The following is a 27,360-nucleotide window of genomic DNA, read 5'->3' as shown; positions in this document are numbered from 1 at the left end:
TTGATTTGGTCCAGCTTTGTGTCCCACTCCCACCTCATCTGTTGCCGAGCGACGACGGCAAACTCCAGCCTACACGAGTCACACGGTGATGAACACTCCACTGACCGCCGCCTGCTTCATCCTCAGCCATTTAGGATGGATTTCAAAGACTGCAAACGACAGCCAGCCAGAGCCTATATAAGCCAGATAGCGACAGAGAGCTGTTCCAGTCGTTTAGGATGGATTTCAACAAACTATACATCACAGTATGTCTGCGGTTGGCTGTCCTGCGTTGAAGGATGCTGTGCTCCACACTACCTGCATCACTCTAACCTAACTAACTAAACTAATCATCCTTACAGTTCAAACACTGGATCATTTATTCAATACATGGCTGTTATTACACATATGTGACCCTGGACCACAAAACCAGTCATAAGGTTAAATTTGACAAAACTGAGATTTATGCATCATATGAAAGCTCAATAAATAAGCTTTCTATTGATGTATGGTTTGTTAGGATAGGACCATATTTGGCTGAGATACATCTATTTGAAATCAGAAATCTGAGGATGCAAAAAAATCAAAAAGACTGAGAAAATCACCTTTAAAGTTGTCCAAATTAGGTTCTTAACAATGCATATTACAAATCAAAAATTACATTTTGATATGTTTACAGTAGGAATTTTACAAAAAATCTTCATGGAACATGAACTTTGCTTAATTTCTTAATGATTTTTGGCATAAAAGAAAAATCAAAAATTTTGACCCATACTATGTATTTTTGGCTATTGCTACAAATATACCCCAGCGACTTAAGACTGGTTTTGTGGTCCAGGGTCACATATTATGAGAGATTGTGCACACACCATTAGTCAAAAGTTTGTAATAATTAGTTTTTTAACATTTTGGAAATATATCTCTCATGCTTTCCAAGGTTACATTTATTACAGTGAAACAGGAATATTGTGAAATATTACATTTCATTATATTTATAGTTGTTTCCTATGTCAATATAGGCCTATCGTAACTCCAGATCCTACAGAAATCATTTTAACCCTTGTGCATTCGAAAAAAAAGGGTTGCACATAGGTGCAAAATGTCAAAAACCGTCATAAAAATATGTTTTATTAATATTTTTTCCACTTTCACTGATGTCGATTTTTTTAACCAGCATCTGTTCTAGCCATAGATACCAAACATTCATTCATTTTCTAAATTGTAACCCTTTAAATGCTGGTTTGTTTGCATAATGCCACAGGTGTTTTTTTATGAAAAAATTAAAAATAAGAATAATTTCTATATACTAAATGCTGAGCAGAATTTTTTTTCTTTGCTTATTAGATTCATGGGTGTGTCAGTGAAGAACAACATTAGTTTTGAGGCATTTATATTTTTATGTAGTGTTAGATAATATATATATATATATATATATATATATATATATATATATATATATATATATGCCAAATTTGAAAAAAAGGCACAATCTAGTAAAAAAATGGTAAAAACTTACAATTTGAAGCCTTGCAGATAGAATGAATGCCTATTAGCAAAAAAAAGTTACACATAGGTGCAAAATGTCAAAAACGGTCATAAAAATATGATTTATTAATATTTTTTCCACTTTCACTGATGTCGATTTTTTAACCAGCATCTGTTCTATCCATAGATACCAAACATTCATTCATTTTCTAAATTGTAACCCTTTAAATGCTGGTTTGTTTGCATAATGCCACAGGTGTTTTTATTATGAAAAAATGAAAAATAAGAGTAATTTCTATATACTAAATGCTGAGCAGAATTTTTTTCTTTGCTTATTAGATTTTTGGGTGTGCTAGTGAAGAACAACAACATTAATTCTGAGGCATTTATATTTTTATGTAATGTTAGATTTAAAAAAAAAAAATGTATACGCCAAATTTGAAAAAATGGCACAATCTAGTAAAAAGAAGGTAAAAATGTCAAATTGGAAGCCTTGCCGATAGAATGAATGCCTATTAGCAAATATTGCATTATTGTATAGTCAAATGGCCCTGGGTTAAAAAAATTGCAGTTTTAATGGGTTTCAATGTGGACCTTTTTAAGGTCCTGAGTGTGAGTATTTTTTGTACGGAGGGTAAAATTGATTTTTTGAAGGAAATGAGGGTGAAATATTAAAATGTCTATAAAAATAAACACCTGGGCCAAAATTTATGCAGTTGGCATTAACACAGGCACACTTATAACACAAAACAATGGGGGGAAAAAATGGACAAAAATGTCAATAAGGTCGCACAAGGGTTAATATGTCAATTTTGTTCAATTTAATGCAAACTTGAGTAATAAAATAATAATGATAAATATTTTTAAATTGTACTTGAATGGCAGAGTAACAGTTTCCACAAAAATACTGGGCAGCACAACTGTTTTTAACACTGATAATAATCAGAAATGTTTCTTGAGCAGCATATTCAAGTGATTTCTGATGGATAATGTGATACTAAAGACTGGAGTAATGATGCTGAAAATTCAGCGTTGCATCACAGGAATAAATTACATTTGAACATATATTCCCATAGAAAACAGATTGTTTAAATGGTAATAATATTTCACAATATTACTGTTTTTATTAGATTTTTAATCAAATATATGCAGCCTTGATGAGCATAAGAGAGTCAAAAACCATTCGAAGTTTAGTGTTGGTGTTTATTTCATGCTTTAAGTCTTGGAGGTTCCTCTCAAGGTTTTTCCCTTCATCCTAAACATCTTATGGATTTTTTTTCCTGGTTCACTCACTAGTTTAAGACATTTCACGTGCAGCTGCTTTGCATTGGGATTAGTGAAAAATACAAATAAAAATGACTCAATTTGATTGCAGAGATTTTTGGAAAGCTTATTGTTCAAATATATAGTTATATGCGATTACACAGAACCACTGTTATTATTGCCGTAACCTTTATTAAATTTACATTAACCGTTTCCAAGATTTCAGAAAGGCTACAACCCTAGAAAAAGGTCAGATTTGATTTCTTGTTGATTTCTTTTTTGCCACATTAAAGTAACATGAGCTGGTCACTTCTTCCTCTCGATCTGATGACTGTACAGTTTCTCTGAGATGTGATCAAACGGAGAATTCATGTTCGTTTGGATGGCCATTATATAAGATAACCCATTAGTGCACAGTCAGACAGATCACGTTTCATGCTTGGTCACAGTTTTTAGCGTGTTCGGAGCTACTTGAGGCTTGAACCCATTGCATGGTAGAAATCATGACAAAAAAAGCACATGATAAAAATAGCGCACTTATATTTTGCATAGGCTTTGATATTAAGGTTATAACAGCCAAACAACTGTACTGCTACTTGTAAGTGTGATGTTGGTTTCTCAACTGCCGTACTGTGGATAGATATTACGCCCTGCGACGGGGGTCAGGATCACATCGGAAAGGTCCGCAAACAGACAGGTGAAGTGGTTTGGGTGAGCTGAGAAACCTGAGTCAAATCACACATCGGTCATTTCATCCTCCATGTCGTCTCCTTCCGTTTCGCCTTCACCTTCTACTTCCTCTTCCTCATCTGATGTCAAATCTGCATCGTCCACCTGAGACATGCACTTCTGACAGGAACAGACGAATAAATAATTCTCCCTGAAAACAAGAGGACAAATATGATGTAGCTTACCATTGAAAAACCTAAAATCTTAGGCACTACACTCTTAAAAATAAAGGTGCTTTAAAAGGTTCTTCAAGCGATGCCATAGAAGAACCATTTTTGCTTCCACTAAGAACCATCTTTTATAATCTGAAGAACCTTCTTTTGCCACAAAGAACCTTTTGTGAAACAGAAAGGTTCTTCAGATGTTGAAGGTTCTTTGTGGAACCATTTAGACAAAAAAAGGTTCTTCGTGAAGCACCTTTATTTTTAAGAGTGTATTTACTCACACTCATATCTTTTCAAAAACACATTGGCTTGTATTTTCAGTCACACATACAAAAAATTAATATAGGAATTGTTACGCAGCTCCTTTTTCTGAGTATTTTAGGAAAACTACCTTATAATAAGTAGATATGGGCTCTCTCTGTCTAAAATAATTGTTCTTTTGCCCTTTTAAAAACAAGGACTGTTCAGATTCTTTTAAAAATACATTCCAAATTACATAACAAAAGCTGTATTTAGTAATGTAATCCATTACATTACATTACACAGTTTAGGTAATATATTTGGATTACTTTTAGATTACTTCTGACTCATTACATTAACTTAAATAAGATAATTGTGTACCATATTGATATAAAATACAAAGAGATTGAAAATTTAATAACTAACAACATGAAGTGCATTAAACATTACATTATATAAAGGTTTTCCAAAGTAGGGTTCATAAAAAAAATATTTAAATGAAAACCAAGGATCAATTGAAGCATTAAAAAAAGGCAAATAATGTGAAAGTGAAATAATATAAAGAAATTAAAAAAATAAAGTAAAAAAATAGTAATTTTAAGACGAGACATTGCAGGTGAATAGGGTAAAAAAAAAAAACAACTAATAGTTATCACCTTACTTACTCAGTTAATTGATTACATTGATAATTGCAAGCATTTTTTGTATCACAAGTTTTCTAAAATGTTAGGTTTAAATATGCAAATGAGGCATTGTTTAATAAAATATGCACTAATTTGCATACATTTTTTGGACATATTAGAGTCAATTGTTTTCCAGAGGGGATCATATTGTCACTCCATAATTCAGAAAAAAACTTGGAAAACTAAATATTTTTTTAACATTTTTGGGGGAATAAAATGTTGTATAAAATTAAGCAAATCATATATGAACAAATCCCTCTGTAAAAACCTTCAGAATATAGACAGGAATATAAATGTGAAGTTTGCTGTATGTGTAAGTACTACTGAAGTGGAGATTTATGGCTCAGTGTAGGAGAAAAAAGTCATTTTGAGAAAACGGCCTTTAAAAAATGTATTGTAATTGAAATCTATTGACACAAATAGATAAAGTGCTATAAAAGAAACGCTTAACAGTGTCTTTTGGGTGTTTTTTTTTTCCACTAGTCTGAAAAAACACTTTATGAAACAGCAAAATGCCTAAAATCTCAAATTTGACAGGTCCACGAAAAAACTGTGTTTTTGCCTGCAGTGTCTCCCCTTAATTGTTAATCAAATAAAATTAAACAAGATGAACATTTTTATTTGTTGCATATTTGACAAATATGTCATTTAAATATTAACTTACTACCTTAAAATCTCATACATAGGTACTTCAAGGAAATATATAAGAGGAAAAAGGTTTGTCTTGATTACAATTATTTTAAAGTGTAAAAGTACTTAACTTTTACCCCCGGTTTCACAGACAAGGCTTAAGCCTAGTCCTAGACTAAAATGCAAGTCTGAGCTGTTTGAACTGAAAGAAACTTGCACTGACTGATCTAAAAATATATCGGTGCCTTTGTTTTGTCTCAAGATGCACAACAGTAATGTTTTTTTCTAAGCATGTTTATAAAAATTACTTAAATATCCTAATTGAACTATCTGCTAATCCTGGCTTAGTCTAAGCCCTGTCTGTGAAACCGGGCTTTAGAGTCTGATTATGTAATCCAGATTAAATGAAATCAGTTACAACCCCGCACTGTAAGTAAGTAAGTAAATAAAACAAAATCCCAATATTAAAAAATTCAGCATCATTAATTTTTCAGATCAAGCGTTCCATCCATTAGGGCTTCCAATGTACTTTTATTCCATAACAGGTGAGGATAAATAACATCCATCAGATCCAAAGGGGTCCTGTCTCTGATCTCGACTTCACATCAAAGAAGGTCAGCGGTTATTTTCAAGGTGAAGTCAGGCTTTTCACAGGAATAAGGTGAATATAGATTAAGTGGGATTTCCGCACAAACCCTCACCGCTCACCCAGGCCGCATAGCAGCTGCGATTGACAGGTAAGTGATCAATAGCAGAGCAGGGGCCCAGCAGCAAGCCAGCGGCCCCTGCGGTTATCCAGGCCGAGAGCTGCTGCCCGGGACCAAGGCCATTGATCCTCTCTGGAGGTAGACTCAGCTGGCCAGTTTCACAGAGAATGCTTAAACAAGGGATTGCATTCGTTTACCTCAAGATCTTGTGCCGGCTATGACGACTCCTGTCTCTCTGGCAGCAGTCCAGGTAGCTGATACAGATCTCCTACAGAAAGAGAAATTCATGAGACAATCAACAAACAAAGCAATTCTGTTCTCAGTCTGTTTGCAGCTTTATGATGAATCCAGGGAATTAAGTTATACAGAAATAATCAGAAAAAGCTTTCCAGCGGTTAGAAATTGGGCAGAATCATAAAAGCACTTTGAGAGTCTGATGAATTTCATGATGTCTGTCAGTGGTCTTTACTGACATAGTATAACATTTTTCTCAAAATCAGTAAACAATTCATTTTTCCAGATGCTCTCTAACCACTCTGGACAATAACAGACCAAAACTGAAATCATTATTCATACTATGCATTATTCTCATCCTTTCTGAAACCTGACAAAGGCTCAAACACAATCACTGCATGGAAACACATGTTCAGAAGTTTGGGTTTGCATGATTTATGTTTCTGAAAGAAGTCTTTGACGCATTTAAAAATGCTGTAAAATTGTGAAATATTATTACAATTCAAAATAGACATTTTCTATGTGAATATATTGTTAAATGTAATTTATTCATGTGATGCAAAGCTGAATTTTCAGCACAAGTGTCACAAGATTCTTCAGAAGTCATTCTGATATGTTACCCAATTCATTTTTTTGAAATCGAGGTTTAAACATATAAAAGTCAAATAAATAAACTTTCCATTGGTGTATGGTTTGTTAGGATCTGACGATATTTGGCTGAGATACTATTTGAAAATCTGTAATCTGAGGGTGCAATAATTCAAAATACTGAGAAAATCGTTTTTAAAGTTGTCCAAATGATGTTCTTAGTAATGCATATTGCTAATCAAAAATTAAGTTTTGATATATTTACGGTAGGAAATTTACAAAATGGAACATGATCTTCATTTAATATCCTAATGATTTTTGGCTTAAAAGAAAAATGTATAATTTTGACCCATACAATGTAAAATAAAAAATAAAATAAAAAAGATGAAATATTTTATTTGTCTGCATGTCATTTGACCATTAAGCAAATTCAGAGAACCATCAACATGCAAATGTGTTATTTAATTATTAACTTATTCCCATAAAATCTCATTTATAAGTAAATATATAAGGGCATTACACGTTCTTAGTAATGCATACTCCTAATCAAAAATTAAGTTTTGATATATTTACGGTAGGAAATGCACTAAATATCTTCATGAAATATGGATTTTTTGTAGAAAATGGATCATACTGACCCATACAATGTAAGTCCATCTCTGCATGTTGTTATGAGTTTGGGTTTATTATAACGTTCATCTAGGAAAGCAACGCGAGTCATTTCATCTGATTTGTAAGGTAAATTATTTCTAAACCTTTTATACAAAGTCATGAGGAGCGTTAATCGCGATTTCAAAATAAAGGTTTAAACCCTCAGTCTGAGTTTAGATGTTTTGATGTCCACATATTCATTGAGTGACTGTGGCTATAACATTTCTGTGGTAAAGATATGACCAAATATTAAAGATTAAGTGGATATTTGAATTAAATGTTGTTTAGTCAATTTTAACAAGGATTAGATCGCCAGTAATGTATAAAAACAATCGTCAGTAATCGTTGTAACGCGTAATCTACATTAATTTAGCAGTTTTGTGCAATAAACCCATATGATTTCTTGCTAATTATAATTATTGCATCAGAGCAATTATATATGTATTTTAAGTAATTTTAAAGACTATTGTTCACTTACATCAACATTTTTATTACCACAAAAAGCCTAATTATAATATTAGGGCCCTATGAAATCCATTTTTAATTTTTTTTAATTTTTTTTTTTTTGTTGTTGTTGTTTTAATCAAAAAGTTTTTTATTAACCCTTGTGCATCAAAAAAAAAAAAAAAAAAGTTACACATAGGTGCAAAATGGACAAAAATCCATGTCCAAAAACTGTCATAACAATATGATTTATTAATATTTCTTTCCACTTTCACTGATGTCGATTTTTCAACCAGCATTCATTAATTTTCAGAATTGTAACCCTTTAAATGCTGGTTTGTTTGCATAATCCCACAGTTGTTGTTTTTTTTTTAATGAAAAAAGGAAAAATAGTATTTCCATTTACTTAATGCTAAGTCGAATATTTTTTCTTTGCTTATTAGATTCTTGGGTGTGTCAGTGAAGAACAACAACATCAATTTTGAGGCATTTATATTTTTATGTAGTGTTAGATTTAAAAAATAATGTATATGCCAAATTTGCAAATAAATTGAATGCCTATTAGCAAATATTGCATCATTTTATAGTCAAATGGCCCTGGGTTAAAAAAAATTGCAACTGAGTTTCAATGTGGACATTTTTGTCCTTAAGGTCCTGATTGTGAGTATTTTTGTATGAAGGGTAAAACAGATTTTTTTGAAGGAAGGAAGTGAGGGTGAAATATTACAATTTCAATAAAAAATAAACACCCGAGCCAAAATGTATGCAGTTGGCATTAACACAGGCACACTTATAACAAAAAACAAAACTGAAATGGACAAAAATGGTCCATAAGGTCGCACAAGGGTTAAAATAAAACATGGGAAATTAGTTATTTAGATTAATCAATTAATTAGTCGATAGATTAATCGATATAAAATAGTCGTTAATGACAGCCCTACTTAATTCTCACTAAAAAGTATTACTTCCCTGAACTTTTGAATGGCAGGTTATCAAAATTTGTGTTCCCCAGAAAAATGACCATTTTTTTCGCCATTAATTCTACTTCCTTGCGATTCCACATCCTGTTTGCTGCCTCACCTCAAATTAACCAAATGAGAATGAAATAAAAAGCATTCAATTCTGACTAAATGGTAACCATTTAAACAAATTTGTCATTAGGTAACCTATAATTCAAGAGAAATATTACTCTATTGCACACTTGTCTAATTAAGGGGAGACACTGTTTTTTTCATGCACCTGTCAAGTTTGAATTTTTGGGCTTTTTGCTGTTTAATAAAGTGTTTTTTTTTTTTTTCAGACTAGTGGAAAGAAAACACCCAAAAGACACTGTAAAGTGTTTCTTTTATAGCACTTTATCTATTTGTGTCAATAGATTCCAATTATAATCCATATTTTTAAAAGCCATTTTTCTATGAGTTTTTTCTTCTACACTGAGCCATAAATCTCCACTTCAGTAGCACTTACACACACCAAACTTTACATTTTTATTCCTGTCTATATCCTGAAGGTTTTTACAGAGGGATATGTTCATATGAAATTTGCTTGATTTTATACAACATTTTATTTTTCCCCCAAAAATTGTAAAAAAATACATTGTTTTCTGTCTGTTCTAAGTTTCTTCTGAATTATATGTGACCCTGGACCACAAAACCAGTCATAAGGTTAAATTTGACAAAACTGAGATTTATACATCATATGAAAGCTCAATAAATAAGCTTTCTATTGATGTATGGTTTGTTAGGATAGGACAATATTTGACTGAGATACATCTATTTGAAGTCAGAAATCTGAGGATGCAAAAAAATCAAAAAGACTGAGAAAATCACCTTTAAAGTTGTCCAAATTAGGTTCTTAACAATGCATATTACAAATCAAAAATTACATTTTGATATGTTTACAGTAGGAATTTTACAAAAAATCTTAATGGAACATGAACTTTACTTAATTTCTTAATGATTTTTGGCATAAAAGAAAAATCAAAAATTTTGACCCATGCAATGTATTTTTGGCTATTGCTACAAACACACCCCAGCGACTTAAGACTGGTTTTGTGGTCCAGGGTCACATATGAGATACCCAAAAGTCTGTAAAAACATTTGCCTCTAATATGTAAAAAAATTAAACAATTCTAAAACTGACTTTTCCAGTTTTTAGACTTTTGTACTAGAAATATATGCAAATTAGTGCATATTTCATTTGCATATTTAAACCTAACATTTTTGACAACTTGTAATACAAAAAATGTTTGCAGTTATCAATGTAACCAATTAACTGGGTAAGTAATGTGATAACTATTAGTTATTTTTTTTTTACCCTATTCACCTTTTGAATGGTAGGTTATCAAAATTTGTGTTCGCCAGAAAAATTTCCATTTTTCGCCTTTAATTCTACTGCCTTCCGATTCCACATCCTGTTTGCTGCCTGGCTTCAAATTAACCAAATTAGAATTAAATAAAAAGCATTTAATTCTGACTAAATGTTCGCAAAACTGACTAAATGGTCACCATTTAAACTAATTTGTCTTTAGGTAACCGTATAAAAATTCATAACACTTTGTTAACTACAATATGAAATTGACAACGAAAGCTATTATAAACTCTCAATAAGCCGTCAACCACTGACTAAACTGTTTCAGATAAACAAACCTATTAAAAATACGTCTAGCGCTCTACCTCTCCAGTCTGAAAGCAGCCAGATGTAGGCCTTTTCAATCTGTGTGACAAGCTGCCAAAACTGCTCCAATCTTCCTGAGTCTAGGCTGTAATTCCTACCGACATTGAAAGACTTGAGGCTTTAGAATATGAGGAGCCTCAGCTTAGCATCTATTATCCAACATGCAACTCTGACCTCTCCGGGGCTGATGTCGCTGAGGGCGCTGAGGTGAAGGAGAAAGTTATTGTCGGGGAAAGATGCCTCGGCGTTGGGAACGCAGCTGTGGTTACCTGTGGAAGCAGAGGAAACCCTCATAAATCTTCACTTCTCTTTTTGTGGAGCAAGTAGACAGGCCTCATTTGTTAAGCTGACCTGATTCTGGCTACTCAAAGTCAACTCGCGTGTAAAATTAAAACATCACAGCTGTACAAACTGAAAGACGTGCCAATAGGAATAAAGACGATTCTCACAAGAGCTTTGCAGGAGGAAAAGGCCGGAGCCCTCGCAGTTGAGGAAATCGCCGGTTTCTGCAAAACAAAAGAATGATCTATGAACGCCCTTCTTAGCTTGGATTTATTTCACACTTTTGGACAAAACAATAATATTTTAAACAGATCGATGGCTGTCTAAGGGGTAAAATGTCTGTCTTTGTCTCAGCAGCACTTGAGGAGCCAGGTGTCAAACGCAGAGATGGATTCAATCGTCGCAGGTTTACAGATCAATGTGTGCGGGGCTGAGCTCTATAAACAGGTGGGAGTCTAAAGACAAATGACCTTTGTCGATGTCCTTGTACAGCTGGTCGATAAAAGCGTCCAGTTGCTCCCTCTGCTGGCTGGGAAGCTCCAGCGCGTCACACGCGTGAACCCACTGACTCAGAGAACTGCAGACACACATCAATTTATAATGCATTACAAGGACATTCTTAATGCATTATAATGCATGCATAATGCCTTATAAACAGCGTTATAATATGTTATATAATTTTATAAATAATCACAGCAACAGTTACGATGCACTATAATACTTACCTTTTGTGCTTATAACTTTGATGAGTCCAATGCATTATAACACCAGATGAAGACTGCATTTACAATGCATTATAAGGGTGTTCTTATATGTGACCCTGGAGCACAAAACCAGTCTTAAGTCGCTGGGGTATATTTGTAGCAATAGCCAAAAATACATTGTATGGGTCAAAATTATTGATTTTTCTTTTATGCCAAAAATCATTAAGAAATTAAGTAAAGTTCATGTTCCATGAAGATTTTTTTGTAAAATTCCTACTGTAAACATATCAAATGTAATTTTCGATTTGTAATATGCATTGTTAAGAACCTAATTTGGACAAATTTTCTCAGTCTTTTTGATTTTTTTGCATCTTCAGATTTCTGATTTCAAATAGATGTATCTCGGCCAAATATTGTCCTATCCTAACAAACCATACATCAATAGAAAGCTTATTTATTGAGCTTTCATATGATGTATAAATCTCAGTTTTGTCAAATTTAACCTTATGACTGGTTTTGTGGTCCAGGGTCACATATGTATGTTCTTATTATGCATTATAATACATTAAGAATGCCCTTGTAATGCATTGTAAATGCAGGCTTCATCTGGTGCTATAATGGTAAGTATTATAATGCATTGTTACTGTTTTTATAATTATTAATTAGATTATACAACAAATCATAATTGTGTTTATAAGGCATTATGCGTGCACTATAATACATTGATAATACCCATATGAAGGATTATAAATGCAGACTTCATATGGTGTTATGATGCATTGTACTCATCAAAGTTATAAGCACAAAAAGGTAAGTATTATAGTGCATTTTAACTGTTGTTATGATTATTTATAAAATTATATAACATATTATAATGTTGTTTATAAGGCATTATGCATGCATTATAATGCATTAAGAATGTTCTTATAATTCATTATAAATACAGGCTTCATAGAAAGTGTTACCGAAATATTACTTTATTGCCAACTAATTAAGGCGAGACACTGCAGGCAAAAACACTGGTTGAGTTTGAGTTTTTGACGTTTCATAAAGTGTTTTTTCAGACTAGTGGAAAGAAAACACCCAAAAGACACTGTTAAGTCTTTCTTTTATAGTTTGTATACATATTTTTTAAGTTGTTAAGAGTTTTTGTCTTCTACACTGAGCCATACACTGCAAAAAATGCTTTTCTAGCTTTGATTTTTTGTCTTGTTTTCAGCCAAAATATCGAAAAATTCTTAAATCAAGAAGCATTTTCTAGCCAAAGTAAAAATCAGAAAAAAAAACCAAGTCAAAATTAAGTGAGTTTTTGCTTAGAACAAGCAAAATAATTTGCCAATGGGGTAAGAAAAATAGACAAAACAAGATTATTTTGCTTGTTTTAAAGCAAAAATGTGACCCTGGAGCACAAAACCAGTCTTAAGTCGCTGGGGTATATTTGTAGCAATAGCCAAAAATACATTGAATGGGTCAAAATTATTGATTTTTCTTTTATGCCAAAAATCATTAGGAAATTCAGTAAAGATGATGTTCCATGAAGATTTTTTGTAAAATTCCTACTATAAATATATTAAAATGTAATTTTTGATTAGTAATATGCATTGTTAAGAACTTAATTTGGACAACTTTAAAGGTGATTTTCTCAGTCTTTTTGATTTTTTTGCACCCTCAGATTCCAGATTTTCAAATAGATGTATCTCGGCCAAATATTGTCCTATCCTAACAAACCATACATCAATAGAAAGCTTATTTATTGAGCTTTCATGTGATGTATACATCTCAGTTTTGTAAAATTTAACCTTATGACTGGTTTTGTGGTCCAGGGTCACAAATGCACTTAATTTTGACTCTTTTTTCTGAATACAAGACAAAAAAAATTTACTCATCTAGAAAATGCTTCTTGATTTAAGAACTTTTAGATATTTTGGCTGGAAACAAGACAAAAAATCTAAGCTAGAAAAGCTTTTTTTGCAGTGTAAAATCTACACTTTAGTAGGACTTCCACACACCAAACCTTACATTTTTGTGTATATTATATATTCTGAAAGTTTTTACAGAGGCATTTGTTCGTATAAAATTTGCTTGATTTTATACAACATATTATTTCCCTAAAAATGGTAAAAGTGAAAATAAAATCATAAAAATAAATATAAACATTTCTCATTTTATTTAGGTTAACCTGATGTACTAAAATAACTTTATAACACAAATAAAACTTCAAAACAAAAACTTTCAACTTTTCAAAAATTCAAACTTTACATTTTGATGTATATTATTTATTCTGAAGGTTTTTACAGAGGGATTTGTTCATATAAAATTTGCTTGATTTTATACAACATTTTATTATTTCCCCAAAAATGTTAAAAAATACATTGTTTTCTGATTTCTTCTTTTTTATTTAGTTTGACCTAAAAAAAAAAACTGAAATAAAATAAATAAAACTTATATAGACAAATAAAAAATAATAAAAATGTACTAAAACGTACCAAAAAAATTACAAATTAAAAATTTTAATTAAAAATTGAGTGATTTAACTACGCAATTTTGTTGTAAAATATTCTTCATCTACGACACTAGTTTTCAAACCAGGGTTATTATTGTTAATTAGGACTAAACTAAAATAATAAAAAAAGTTTGACACTTGAAATAAAATAAGATTTAAGTGAAAATAAAATAATAAAAATAAATATAAACATTTCTCATTTTATTTAGGTTAACCTGATGCACTAAAATAACTATAAAAAAATACACAAATAAAACTTCAAAACAAAAACTCTCAACTTTTCAAAAATTCAAACTTTACATTTTTATGTATATTATATATTCTGGAGGTTTTTACAGAGGGATTTGTTCATATAAAATTTGCTTGATTTTATACAACATATTATTATTTCCCCAAAAATGGTAAAAATTACATTGTTTTCTGTCTGATTTCTTCTTTTTTTATTTAGTTTGACCTAAAAAAAAATAAAAATAAAAATAACAGAAATAAAATAAATAAAACTTATGTAGACAAATTAAAAAATAATAAAAATTTCAAAAATTTACTAAAATGTACCAAATAATTTACAAATTAAACATTTTAATTAAAAGTAAAAGTTTGCTGTAAAATATTCTTCATCTAGGACACTAGTTTTCAAACCAGGGTTATTATTGTTAATTAGGACTAAACTAAAATAATAAAAAAGTTTGACACTTGAAATAAAATAAGATTTAAGTGAAAATAAAAAAATAAAAATAAATATAAACATTTCTCATTTTATTTAGGTTAACCTGATGTACTAAAATAACTTTATAACACAAATAAAACTTCAAAACAAAAACTTTCAACTTTTAAAAAATTCAAGCTTTATTAGGTTTTCAAACTAAATCTCATTATATTGCACTAACTTAATTGAACTCATTCACTAAGGTTTATATATTTAATTCGAGTTACTTAATTTATCGATTTACTATTATTTAATTCATTGTCTTAGGTTGGTCCAATTTAGATTTGATAAGGTTTTATTAAATTTAAGACCATTGGTCTAATCTAAGTTTTTTTTCTGAATTATAGTGTGACAATATGAGATACCCAAAATTCCCTCTGTAAAAACATTTGACTCTAATATGTCAAAAAAAATTAAACGATAATTTTAAAACTGACTTCATCCAGTTTTGAGAGTTTTATACTAGAAATGAATGCAAATTAGTGCATATTTCATTAAATAACGCCTCATTTGCATATTTAAACCTAACATTTTAGAAAACTTGTAATACAAAAAAAAGTTTGCAATTATCAATGTAATCAATCAACTGGGTAAGTAAGATGATAACTATTCGTTATTTTTTCCCCATTCACCTGCAGTGTTCTCGCCTTAAATACAATAAAGTGATTGTTTGCATTGGGTGGATATTACCTGGTGCCAATACCTTGACCGTTGGTTCCAACAAGTGAAAATAAAGAGCGAAACCCGTCTGGGGTGAACCACTATAATAAAAAACACACTCGTTTTATTTAATTTACACTCTTCAAAAAACTTAAAATCATGAAAATCACATTACAAAATGTTTTCGTTGATGAGTTGTAAATATTTAACTTTGGATGCATGCATTTTCATGTCCATGTTCAAAATAGGGAGTGAAAGTTAAAGGGTTACTATATAAACAATATTTTTCTGTAATATATACAAGCATATACGTGTGTGTATTTTTTACATTAAAAATATTAATTATTTAAAAAACAATATAATATATTTTTGATTTAATTAAATTTAATTTGATTTTTAAATAAAAAAAATTGTGCCAAGCAATGATTCTAAGTTTGTTTTTAAATAGAAACATTTGTTTTTTTCCATGGGAAAATTTTTTTCTTAACTTCTGTTTTTCTTAAAAACAAACTGAGAATCATCTTGGCACAATTTGTATTTGAAAATCAAATCAAATCAAATAAAAAATACATTGTATTGTTTTTTTTTTTTAAATAATTAATATTTGACAAAAAAAACACATTAAGTCAAGTATGTCCAAACTTTTGACTGGTAGTGTATATCAAGCAGTATTTAAACAGATTCAAGTCTATTTGACCAATTAACAGGTGTTAACTCCCCCTAGTGTTAGTTACTGGTATCAGGCCTCGTCAATAAATTATTTTTCTTTTTTTCTACTAGTAGCACTAGTAGCACTTTGCAATAAGGTACCATTAGTTAATGCATTATCTGACATTAATATATTAATATATTTAATATATATATAATTTTATAATTAATATATACTGTAAAATATAATTTATTCCTGTGATGCAAAGCTGAATTTTCAGCATCATTACCCTAGTCTTCAGTGTCACATGATCCTTCAGAAATCATTCTAATATGCTGATTTATTATCAAAGTTGGAAACAGCTGTGCTGCTTAAAAATGTTTTTGGAAACTGATACTTTTTTCAGGATTCTTTGATGAATAAAACATTAAAAAGAACAGCATTGTAAGAACATACACTATCTTCTTTCTTAATTAATACTTTTATTCAGCAAGGATGTTAATCTGATAGAAAAAAGTGATAGTAAAGACTTGTGTTGTTAGAAAATAATACTATTTTGAACAAATGCTGGTCTTTTTACCTTTTTGTTCAAAGAATCTTGAAAAAAAGTATCACAGGTTCCAAAAATATTAAGCAACACAACTGTTTCCAACACTGATAATAAATCAGCGTATTAGAATGATTTCTAAAGGATTGTGTGACGCTGAAGACTGAAGTAATGATGCTTTGAATAAAGTATATTAAAAAAGAAAACTTATTCTAAATACTATTTCATAATATTCCTATTTTCTGCATGTTTGATCAAATAAATGGAACTTTGATGAGCATGAGACTTCTTTAAAAAACATTAAAACTCTTACTGATCCCAAACGTTTTATATGATAAGATATGATCCTTTTGCTTTTTAATTAATTCATTAAAGACAGATCGACATTGATACAGACAGACAAATGGATATAAAAGCGAGTCTGACCTGACTGAGACGATCCTCGTACAGCGCTGTGGTAAAGAGATTACGCATCAACGCCAGCTGTCCCTGTTCAATAAAATAAAACAGCACTGTATTTTGGGGCATTTTAAAGATGTGGATCAATATTCTGCATGCATAGAAATCATCAGCTTGGCACCACCCTAAAAATGAAGGATGAAGACAAAAGCCAATGCAATTTACCTGAAACTTCTCTCCCAACAATTTATGAACTATTTCCTCCTCTTCGTTTGCTGTACGGCTACAAAAATTAGAGAACAACCTCCGCCAGCGCTCCTTATCCTGAGCCTGGGAAAAACAACCAAACAAATTGTTAACAGTTATTTCACACTTATTTATGGAAAACCATTTCTGCCACAGAATAAAAAATAAAAATAAAATTCTGACTTCTTTTCTCTGAATTGTGAGATATAAATTCTGAGTTCATACAGCTATAAGTTTTAAAGTCCAATTATATAAAAAGAAAAATTGTGGGTTCATATCTAACTTTTTTTTTTTTTGAGAAAAAAAGAAGTGTGAGATTTAAGGTGGCGGCATTTACCTTTTTATTTTTATTCAAGAGCGGAAACGAGCTTCCATACTTACTAAAAAGTAATTATTGTAAACAATTCTTATATTCAGACCAATAAAGAGGAAATAACCTGCTTGATGGTGGCCACCATCCTTGCCATCATCATGATACTGGAAGTTTCCGGAGGGTAGTGCACGCTCCTGGATAATATGCAAAAAATCATTATCCACAGATTAGCGTACAGATACTTTAAAATGAAATTCCACGACTTTCAAGTTCTTTTCAAGCACTACTTTTGTTTATCAAAGACTTCAAACAGAGATCTCACCTATCAAACCATGTCTTTTAAATTCTAAAAAAGATAAGTGGATAAATAAAAGTATACTAGTAAAACAGAATGGTAACAACAAATTAACCATGTTTTTCTTACACTAACCACAGTTTAACCGTGGTGTTTGTAGTAAAACTGTGGTTATACAAAAACAGTTACTACACTTTTATTATAGTAAAACTGTAGTTAATTTTCTTAAAGGATCTGTGTATAATTTAATTAGTTCTTCTTCGTTTTTAAAAGTGCACTGCCTTAATGATTTGATGCTTTCTACTGTTTAATAAAAAAAAATCCGCTCTGAAGTCCGAAATTAATCAAAAGATTTTGCGATCTACACTTCAAAGTTCCACGATCTGAATCAAAAGATTCGCAAACCCGCTCTGAAGTCTCGATCTGAATCAAAAGATTTGCGATCTACACTTCAAAGTTCTGATCTGAATCAAAAGATTCGCAAACCCGCTCTGAAGTCTCGATCTGAATCAAAAGATTTGCGATCTACACTTCAAAGTTCCGATCTGAATCAAAAGATTTGCAAACCCGCTCTGAAGTCTCGATCTGAATCAAAAGATTTGCGATCTACACTTCAAAGTTCTGATCTGAATCAAAAGATTCGCAAACCCGCTCTGAAGTCTCAAACTGAATCAAAAGGTTTGCAAACCCACTCTGAAGTCTCGAACTGAAGCAAAAGATTTGCGATCCACGATTCAAAGTTCAGATCTGAATCAAAAAATTTGCAAACCCGCTCAGAAGTCTCGATCTGAAGCAAAAGATTTGCGATCCACGATTCAAAGCTCAGATCTGAATCAAAAAATTTGCAAACCCACTCTGAAGTCTCGATCTGAATCAAAAGGTTTGCAAACCCGCTCTGAAGTCTTGATCTGAATCAAAAGATTTGCAAACCCGCTCTGAAGTCTCGAACTGAATCAAAAGGTTTGCAAACCCGCTCTGAAGTCTCAAACTGAATCAAAAGATTTGCAAACCCGCTCTGAAGTCTCGAACTGAATCAAAAGGTTTGCAAACCCACGCTGAAGTCTCGATCTGAATTAAAAGATTTGCAAACCCGCTCTGAAGTCTCGATCTGAATCAAAAGATTTGCAAAACCACTCTGAAGTCTCGAACTGAAGCAAAAGATTTGCAAACCCACGCTGAAGTCTCGATCTGAATTAAAAGATTTGCAAACCCGCTCTGAAGTCTCGATCTGAATCAAAAGATTTGCAAAACCACTCTGAAGTCTCGAACTGAAGCAAAAGATTTGCAAACCCACGCTGAAGTCTCGATCTGAATTAAAAGATTTGCAAAACCACTCTGAAGTCTCAAACTGAATCAAAAGGTTTGCAAACCCACGCTGAAGTCTCGATCTGAATTAAAAGATTTGCAAACCCGCTCTGAAGTCTCGATCTGAATCAAAAGATTTGCAAAACCACTCTGAAGTCTCGATCTGAATTAAAAGATTTGCAAACCCGCTCTGAAGTCTCAAACTGAATCAAAAGGTTTGCAAACCCACGCTGAAGTCTCGATCTGAATTAAAAGATTTGCAAACCCGCTCTGAAGTCTCGATCTGAATCAAAAGATTTGCAAAACCGCTCTGAAGTCTCAAACTGAATCAAAAGGTTTGCAAACCCACGCTGAAGTCTCGATCTGAATTAAAAGATTTGCAAACCCGCTCTGAAGTCTCGATCTGAATCAAAAGATTTGCAAAACCACTCTGAAGTCTCGAACTGAAGCAAAAGATTTGCGATCCACGATTCAAAGTTCAGATCTGAATCAAAAGATTTGCAAAACCGCTCTGAAGTCTCAAACTGAATCAAAAGGTTTGCAAACCCACTCTGAAGTCTCGATCTGAATCAAAAGATTTGCAAACCCACTCTGAAGTCTCGATCTGAAGCAAAAGATTTGCGATCCACGATTCAAAGCTCAGATCTGAATCAAAAGATTTGCAAAACCGCTCTGAAGTCTCAAACTGAATCAAAAGGTTTGCAAACCCGCTCTGAAGTCTTGATCTGAATCAAAAGATTTGCAAACCCGCTCTGAAGTCTCGAACTGAATCAAAAGGTTTGCAAACCCACGCTGAAGTCTCGATCTGAATTAAAAGATTTGCAAACCCGCTCTGAAGTCTCGAACTGAATCAAAAGATTTTCGATCTACACCTCAAAGTTCGGCGATCTGAATCAAAAGATTCGCAAACCCGCTCTGAAGTCTCGATCTGAATCAAAACATTTGCAAACCCACTCTGAAGTCTCGATCTGAATCAAAAGATTTGCAAACCCACTCTGAAGTCTCGAACTGAATCAAAAGATTTGCAAACCCACTCTGAAGTCTCGATCTGAATCAAAAGATTTGCGATCCACACTTCAAAGCTCAGATCTGAATCAAAAGATTTGCAAACCCGCTCTGAAGTCTCGATCTGAATCAAAAGATTTGCAATCCACACTTCAAATTTAAGATCTGAATCAGCCAAATTCAAGTACTTAAAGCACTTCAAGCACCTCGTACGAACCCTGTATCCATATATTTTCAAAAGATTTGCAAACCCGCTCTGAAGTCTCGAACTGAATCAAAAGATTTGCGATCCACGATTCAAAGTTCCGATCTGAATCAAAAGATTTGCAAACTAGGGATGCACCGATCCGAATCGGCCGAGATGCTTGCGCATTTTGTCAGTAAACCCGGTTCTGTAATCAGCGGTAAATGCCATCAGGTGCGTGATTTCACGTTGAGCCGTATATACTACACACAGCCGTTGTTTACCGACGAGCTGCGCAAATCCATGTTCATTATCAGTGTGAATGTGCGCAGCTCGTCAGTGAACAACGGCTGTGTGTAGTATATACGGCTCAATGTGAAATCACGCACCTGATGGCATTTACCGCTGATTACAGAACCGGCTTTACTGACAAAACGCGCTAGCAATCTCGGCCGATTCGGATCGGTGCATCCCTATTGCAAACCCGCTCTGAAGTCTCAAACTGAATCAAAATGCTGCTCTGAAGTCTAAAACTAAATCAAAAGATTTGCGATCCACACTTCAAAGCTCAGGTCTGAATCAAAAGATTTGCAAACCCGCTCTGAAGTCTCGATCTGAATCAAAAGATTTGCGATCCACACTTCAAAGCTCAGGTCTGAATCGAAAGATTCGCAAACCCGCTCTGAAATCTCGATCTGAATCAAAAGATTTGGAGATCCACTCTTCAAAGTTCAGATCTGAATCAAAAAATTTGCAAACCCGCTCAGAAGTCTCGATCTGAATCAAAAGATTTGCGATCCACGCTTCAAATAAAAGATCTGAATCATTCAAATTCCAGTACTTAAAGCACTTCAAGCACCTCGTACGAACCCTGTATCCATATATTTTAAGGACTTTGCAACAGCAGCCTTTAAACCAATGCAATCAATGACAGAAAAAGCAAGCAACTGCAACACTTTTTTTAATGTTCTGCATAATACTTTCAGTATATAAGAGAGCATTTACCGCCATGCATCCTGCAGCTTGTTGACCGGATGATCCGGATCATCGTGAGACTGGCTGAGGCACAGGACCTTGTGGTACTGCTCCCATGCAGCCTGCCGGCATTCAGAGCTGCAGTACATCACCTGAAGTGAACGCACATCGAGTCCATGATTCAGGATGAGTCACGCACAGAGACTGCTTCAGAAAAACACATTAGCAAGCTCTGCTTAAAGTACTATTTGTACTTAATTACCAAATTATTTTCTGGAGGAATTTGCTCAAGCACTAAATGAAATAGAATAACTGTACTCCAATTCAGTTTCCGATGAGAACATTCTGACCTTCGGAGTACATTTTTTGCAGGTCATCGTGGCTTAAGAACATCCTTGTGCTTCCTAACTTTGACATTAAAATGCCAATTAAATCCTTTTTTAGTGAACAATGTAATTGGTCATAGACGTGCTCAGTTAACCCTGTCAAGTCTACAGTATCGCATCTGATATCATATCTTTAATAGTAAAAGTGATTTTATGTCCATAGAAAGCACATTAAATGTATGTAAAGTGTCTACTTTGAAGGCTTCAAATGTCAAAATTTGGTTGAAATAATGTTACATTGTCATTTAGTGTAAAAATATATATGTACAAATTCAAACATGCTCATTCTGACTTGTACAAATCAAAATATATAAAATTAGGGAGCATATTAAACTTTGCGTTTTAAATGATTAAAAAAATCTTACTGGCAATTTTTAAAAATGTAGAATTAACAACTAATTAGTATTTGGAGAGAAAATAATTTGTCTTTTAATATGTCATGAATGGATTTTTGTTGTAAATATGCCTGACAAGATTGCTACACTGAATGACATTTTAGTGTCTTTAGGTGTCTTCTGTAAATTAAGGAAAATGTATGACATTTATTTTTTGCTCAGAAAAACAAAAACAAAAATGCAATTAAATTAAACTGAAAACTTTAATTTTAAAGCAGTATTACACTTGTTTTTATATTTAAACGCTTTTTCATCGTTGACCCAAATATATAAATTTCATTTTTATTTAATGATATATCTGTTATTATATTGTGTTTCTGTATCTTTCTATAATTATGATCAGAATGCAATAATGTTTTATTTTAACAACCAATAAAAGGGACCAAGTATGGTTTGTTAGGATATGACAATATTTGGCCAAAAATCTGGAATCTGAGTGCGCAAAAAAAAAGTTGTCCAACGAAGCTCTTAGCAATGCATATTACTAATCAAAAATTAAGTTGATATATTTACGGTAGAAAGTTTATAAAATATCTTCATGGAACATGATCTTTACTTAATATCCTAACGATTTTGGCATTAAAAGAAAAATCGATCATTTTGACCCATACTATGCATTTTTGGCTATTGCTACAAACATATAAATTATAAAAATCATGTTAGAATGCACCTACCAAATAATCTCTCAATAATCAGTGTACTGCATTATATGTTTTGCCCCTACAATACAAACTACAAAGCTTTGATTATAAGACTAAGCCTTTACACATTATCTTAAGACATATTGTTAAAGATACAGTTACGACTGATATATGCATTTTATGTAAGTAGTCTTTAGAATTAGATTACTTCCTAATTGTAATCCATTACTGATTACACATTATATGATGAAAGGTTACTTATATTAGGTACCTATGCATTTTATTCTCTAACTTATTACATTTCCAAAGTAACTTTCCCAACACCGTGTGTACCTGACATTGTGGACAAGCCTGATGTCGCTCCGGCCTCACTTTACAGAGCTCAGGGTGAGGCAGACTGAGAGCCGGCAGACCACTCAGCCGCCTGGCGTTCTCCTCCGCTGTCTCCAGAGCACGCAGACAGTGCTCACATGCTGAAGAACGGGAGAATAAATACATTAGAAACAGATTTAGAAATGAGATAAATACAGTGGTGGCTAAAATGAATAAAACGCTAGTATTTTCATCAGCTAAAAAATGGCTCCAAGTCAGTTGTTATCTTTTGCTATCAGTTTACAATTTCAAACATTCATTTTGCCATTAATCTTAATAATCAGTAAATTTCTATTAACTAAATTAGCCAAAACGTGTAAAAATTCTTACATCAAGAAGGATTTTCTAGACGAGCAAAAAAAAAAAAATTCTTGTTTTTTCTGAAAAAAAAAAGTGAGTTTTTGCTTAGAACTAGCAAAATAATCTGCCAATGGGGTAAGAAAAATAATCTTATTTCAAACAGAAAACGAGATTATTTTTCTTACCTCATCGGCAGATTATTTTGCTTGTTTCAAGCCAAAATGCACTTAATTTTGACTTGTTTTTTCTGAAAGCAAGACAATATTTTTTACTGTAAATGTTTTGGCTAATTTAGTTAAATTAATTAAATTAACTGATTGTTACAATTAATGGCAAAATGAATGTTTGAAAATGTAAACTGATAGCAAAAGGCGAAAATAACTGACTTAAAACCATTTTTAGCTAGTGAAAATACTAGTGTTCTAATCATTTTGGCTACTAGTGTATATAAACTATAAATATTAGAAGTAAAACATATTAAGAATAGGGCTGTCAAGCGATTTATCGCATTCCAAAATAAAAGTTTATATGTTTAAATACTATGTGTGTGTTTACGGTGTATATTTATTATGTATACATAAATAGTGTTGGGCAATATGCTCAATTTTCATATCGCCCTATCGTCAGCCTGAGAGATCGCCGATACACGATACTATCGTGCTAATTTAATTAATTATCTATGTACTAAATTCCTTATTCGTTTTGTAAAGGTAGACTTTTCTCTTGACATATGATTAAGTTGTGCGTGTACAGAGCTCTCACTGTAGTTCTGCCGGAGTTGTTCAAGTTGCTTTCGGTTTCATTCTCTGCTATCGTCAGTGAGTGAGTTGTAAATGTGCGTGCCAGAATGTAAATGAATGAATCTTTTTTTACCCGTCATATTGCTAGAATGTTACCGCTGTATGTCTGACCGTTATCATGAGGGTGATGTTGTAGTTCAGTTCATATTGGATGCGGAGAAGTGATGCGCGTGTAATTCACGTGCGTATGTTTAGCGTCATCTGATCGCATCGTAATTCTAATTAACGCCTATAGACATTACTGAGATGAATGTTTGTTTACTATATACAGACTGATTATGATACATCGTAATTAATTCAGCCTGAACCAGGTTTTACTGCCTCTGTTATCCTAATGACTGCAATGCAAATATAATATAACACTCCCTTTAGAATCAGTTAATGTACCACCGTACTGTATGATGAAAATCTCCCATTCTCACTGCACGAGGTGTGTTAAGGCGCCATGGCCTCTCTATGCGTGTGTTTATACCGCGGCAAGTTTCTGAAGCATCCTAGAACAGACTCTCTGTGCTGCATTGCTAAAGTTAAGTTCTTTGTTGACGGATAATAATAATAATCGTCTAACTATCGTCAAAGGCATCAGCAACAGGTGATATCTCTGACTATCGTCGATACACGATACTATCGTCTATCGGCACAACCCTATACATAAATACAAACACATAAATGTATTATGTATATATTTTTTTTAGATTTCTATGCATTGTACTATATTATATTTATATAATATAAAAAATAATATATATATATATATATATATATATATTATAAAAAAATAATATATTTTTTATAAAATATAAAAGTGATGCACAAGTAAATATTTAATACATATTTTATGACAAAGGTATGATCAAAAACGTATATATATATAAATGATAAAGAATTATGCTCTCACCTCTGTATTTGTACAAGGCATTCCACAAGAATTGAGATGAGACTAAGGGTTGCTCAATAAAAATAGTGTCGCCCTTTTTGAAGGCCCTTTTGGCGAATAATCCTTTGCCCTGAGGAGAAATAATTACAATAATATATTAGCGTTTACTGCCTGGACCGAAAAAATACGTCCGTATACGTGTTTTCACTTAGAGAACACTTAGAGAACTTTTCACTTAGAGAACATGCAGTTTGATTATTTTGTATTATGTAGATTCCTATGATCAGCAGGTTCTGGCATGAGATGAGAATAAGCCGGCTGATATGGGAGGGGTGCGAGCTCCATAATCAAAGTTACACCGCGTGATAAAAAACAAGCCGACTATATTATTTAAAGAGGATGCGTCTCTATTATTGCGTTATTGTTGCATACCTTGACATTATCGATAAATCGAACATCCACGTTATAACTGGCTTTGGCAGGATCCACGCAGCGAGAAAACATGTCATCTACGGGCGCCGCCATGTTGGATATTTACATATCAACCTCTAACCTCTCGGATTGACCAATAGCGTGCAAGTCATATATCTGCTTTCTTTGACAACACTTGACTGCGTGAAGAGAGATTTATTCTAGAGGAAAATATTGGTGCTGCCTTCTATAAACATAAATGCGTCTCTTAAAGGAGAATGTTTATTCTGGTATTACTTTGTAAAAACATAAAAACGTGCAATCGGAAGGCGGGGCTAAGGAACTGGTAAATGGTGACGTCATTCATTCATTCATTTTGAATGAATCGTTCTTCTGATTCGGATCTTTTGACTGATGGGCAATTATTGAACAGCAGATTAAACAGCGGAAATATGCTTACAATTTAAATATGAGAGATATAAACAAACAACAAAACAAAACGCTTTATTAAAACATGCAAAAGCCTTCAAATGAATTTGGGGCTGAATCTTGGCTGCAAAAAGTTGAACTCGAATACATGAAATTACAATAAACATTATTATTAAATCAATTTAAATGTGAAACTGTAATAAAAATCATTATGACCCTATGGCTTGATTGGAATGGTTTAGAACACATAATGGACAGCGATATTATGTAAAGACGTAACCACTGAATCGTTTCTAATTGATTCTTTGAAACAAACTGTTCAAAAGAACCGATTCGCGGAAAAGATTCGGTCTACTCGTTGCTTTTTTTTACGGCCTACTCATGGCTGCAACAAGTTAAACTCAAATACATAAAATTACAAAAACACTCTTATTAAATCGATTTAAATGTGAAACTGTAATAAACATCATTATGGGCCTATTTATGGCTTGATTAGAATGTTTTAGAGAACAAGCAAACAAAAGTTATTTTTTCGAGAACCAAATGAGAATGTTCCCAGAACGTTCCCTGCAGGTTATTTTTTTGGTTTAATTTTATAACCTAAAAAGAACCTTTCCAGAACGTTCCCTATTTTTATTTTGAAGTTTTATTTTTATAACCTATACAGAGATTGTTCCCAGAACGTTTCTGCAGGTTATTTTTTAGTAGTCATAACCATGTAAACTAATTAAAACTTTGCACATGATTTTGATTATTCTAATGCTGAAATGTATATATTTTTTATCATAAACAAAACTATTTCATGTCTGAAATAAGCTTTTCATAAAGTGTAGACATCAGAGTGGTCAAATCGAAAATACATATATATATATATATAGCGTTTGGATGGCACCTGGTGGCTGTTTGTGGTATAACGCCCTAAACAAACTTTTACAGGAACCATTTTTTTTTTTCAGATCAACTTTAAATTTGGAACATAACTTATTTAGGCTTCAATTTGATATTAAATTTAGGATAGAACCTGTTATGTAAAATATGTATTTTATATAAAATATAATAAAAAGTGTACTTTGTACTTTCTTTACAGTAAATTTAAACTTAATTTTGTTTTGTTTTTAAATTCCACTTCTACAATAATCTGCTGATTGTCTTCTTTAAAAAGAGACCAACCTTAGATCTGTATTACAAAGTGTTCATGTAAAATAAATGTAGGGCAATAGTATGTGCAAACAAGTTACAGTGAGGTGGTTGTTTTGCAACAAGGTGGAGATGTGTTTATGAAAAAAGTGACAGATACAAGAAAAAGTAAAGTAAACACACATGAGAGACAGAGAGATTAAAAGAGATTAAAAAGCACATTGGAAGTTCAGGAGAAAGCCTTTAATTATTGTACCCAGTTGATTTAAACTTTTATTATGTGATGATGAAATATTGTTGTCCGTGGTTTCAAATTTTGGTGTGGGTGTGTGGCCTGGATAAGTGTGGATAAATTTTTTCCCAGTC

General features: G+C 32.4%; 1 protein-coding gene across 1 annotated transcript; it reads right to left on the bottom strand.

Annotated features, from left to right (window-relative positions):
- Positions 1 to 2,659: 2,659 nt before the first annotated feature.
- smyd5 (SMYD family member 5) lies at positions 2,660 to 25,563 on the bottom strand. The gene is made up of 13 exons (XM_073820869.1): positions 25,450 to 25,563; positions 25,039 to 25,147; positions 23,002 to 23,141; positions 21,277 to 21,398; positions 17,607 to 17,676; positions 17,149 to 17,253; positions 16,951 to 17,013; positions 15,359 to 15,429; positions 11,226 to 11,332; positions 10,923 to 10,979; positions 10,648 to 10,742; positions 6,078 to 6,148; positions 2,660 to 3,607 (listed from the first exon to the last, which is right to left on the bottom strand). Exons 1-13 carry the CDS (start codon positions 25,540 to 25,542, stop codon positions 3,463 to 3,465), a joined length of 1,248 nt encoding a protein of 415 aa, XP_073676970.1. The 5' UTR covers positions 25,543 to 25,563; the 3' UTR covers positions 2,660 to 3,462.
- Between the last annotated feature and the right edge of the window lie 1,797 nt (positions 25,564 to 27,360).

The sequence above is a fragment of the Garra rufa genome, chromosome 16 (genome assembly GCF_049309525.1).
Source record: "Garra rufa chromosome 16, GarRuf1.0, whole genome shotgun sequence".
Lineage (NCBI taxonomy): Eukaryota > Metazoa > Chordata > Actinopteri > Cypriniformes > Cyprinidae > Garra > Garra rufa.
Note: the sequence above shows the minus strand (reverse complement) of the source record. Positions and strands in the feature narration are given on the sequence as shown.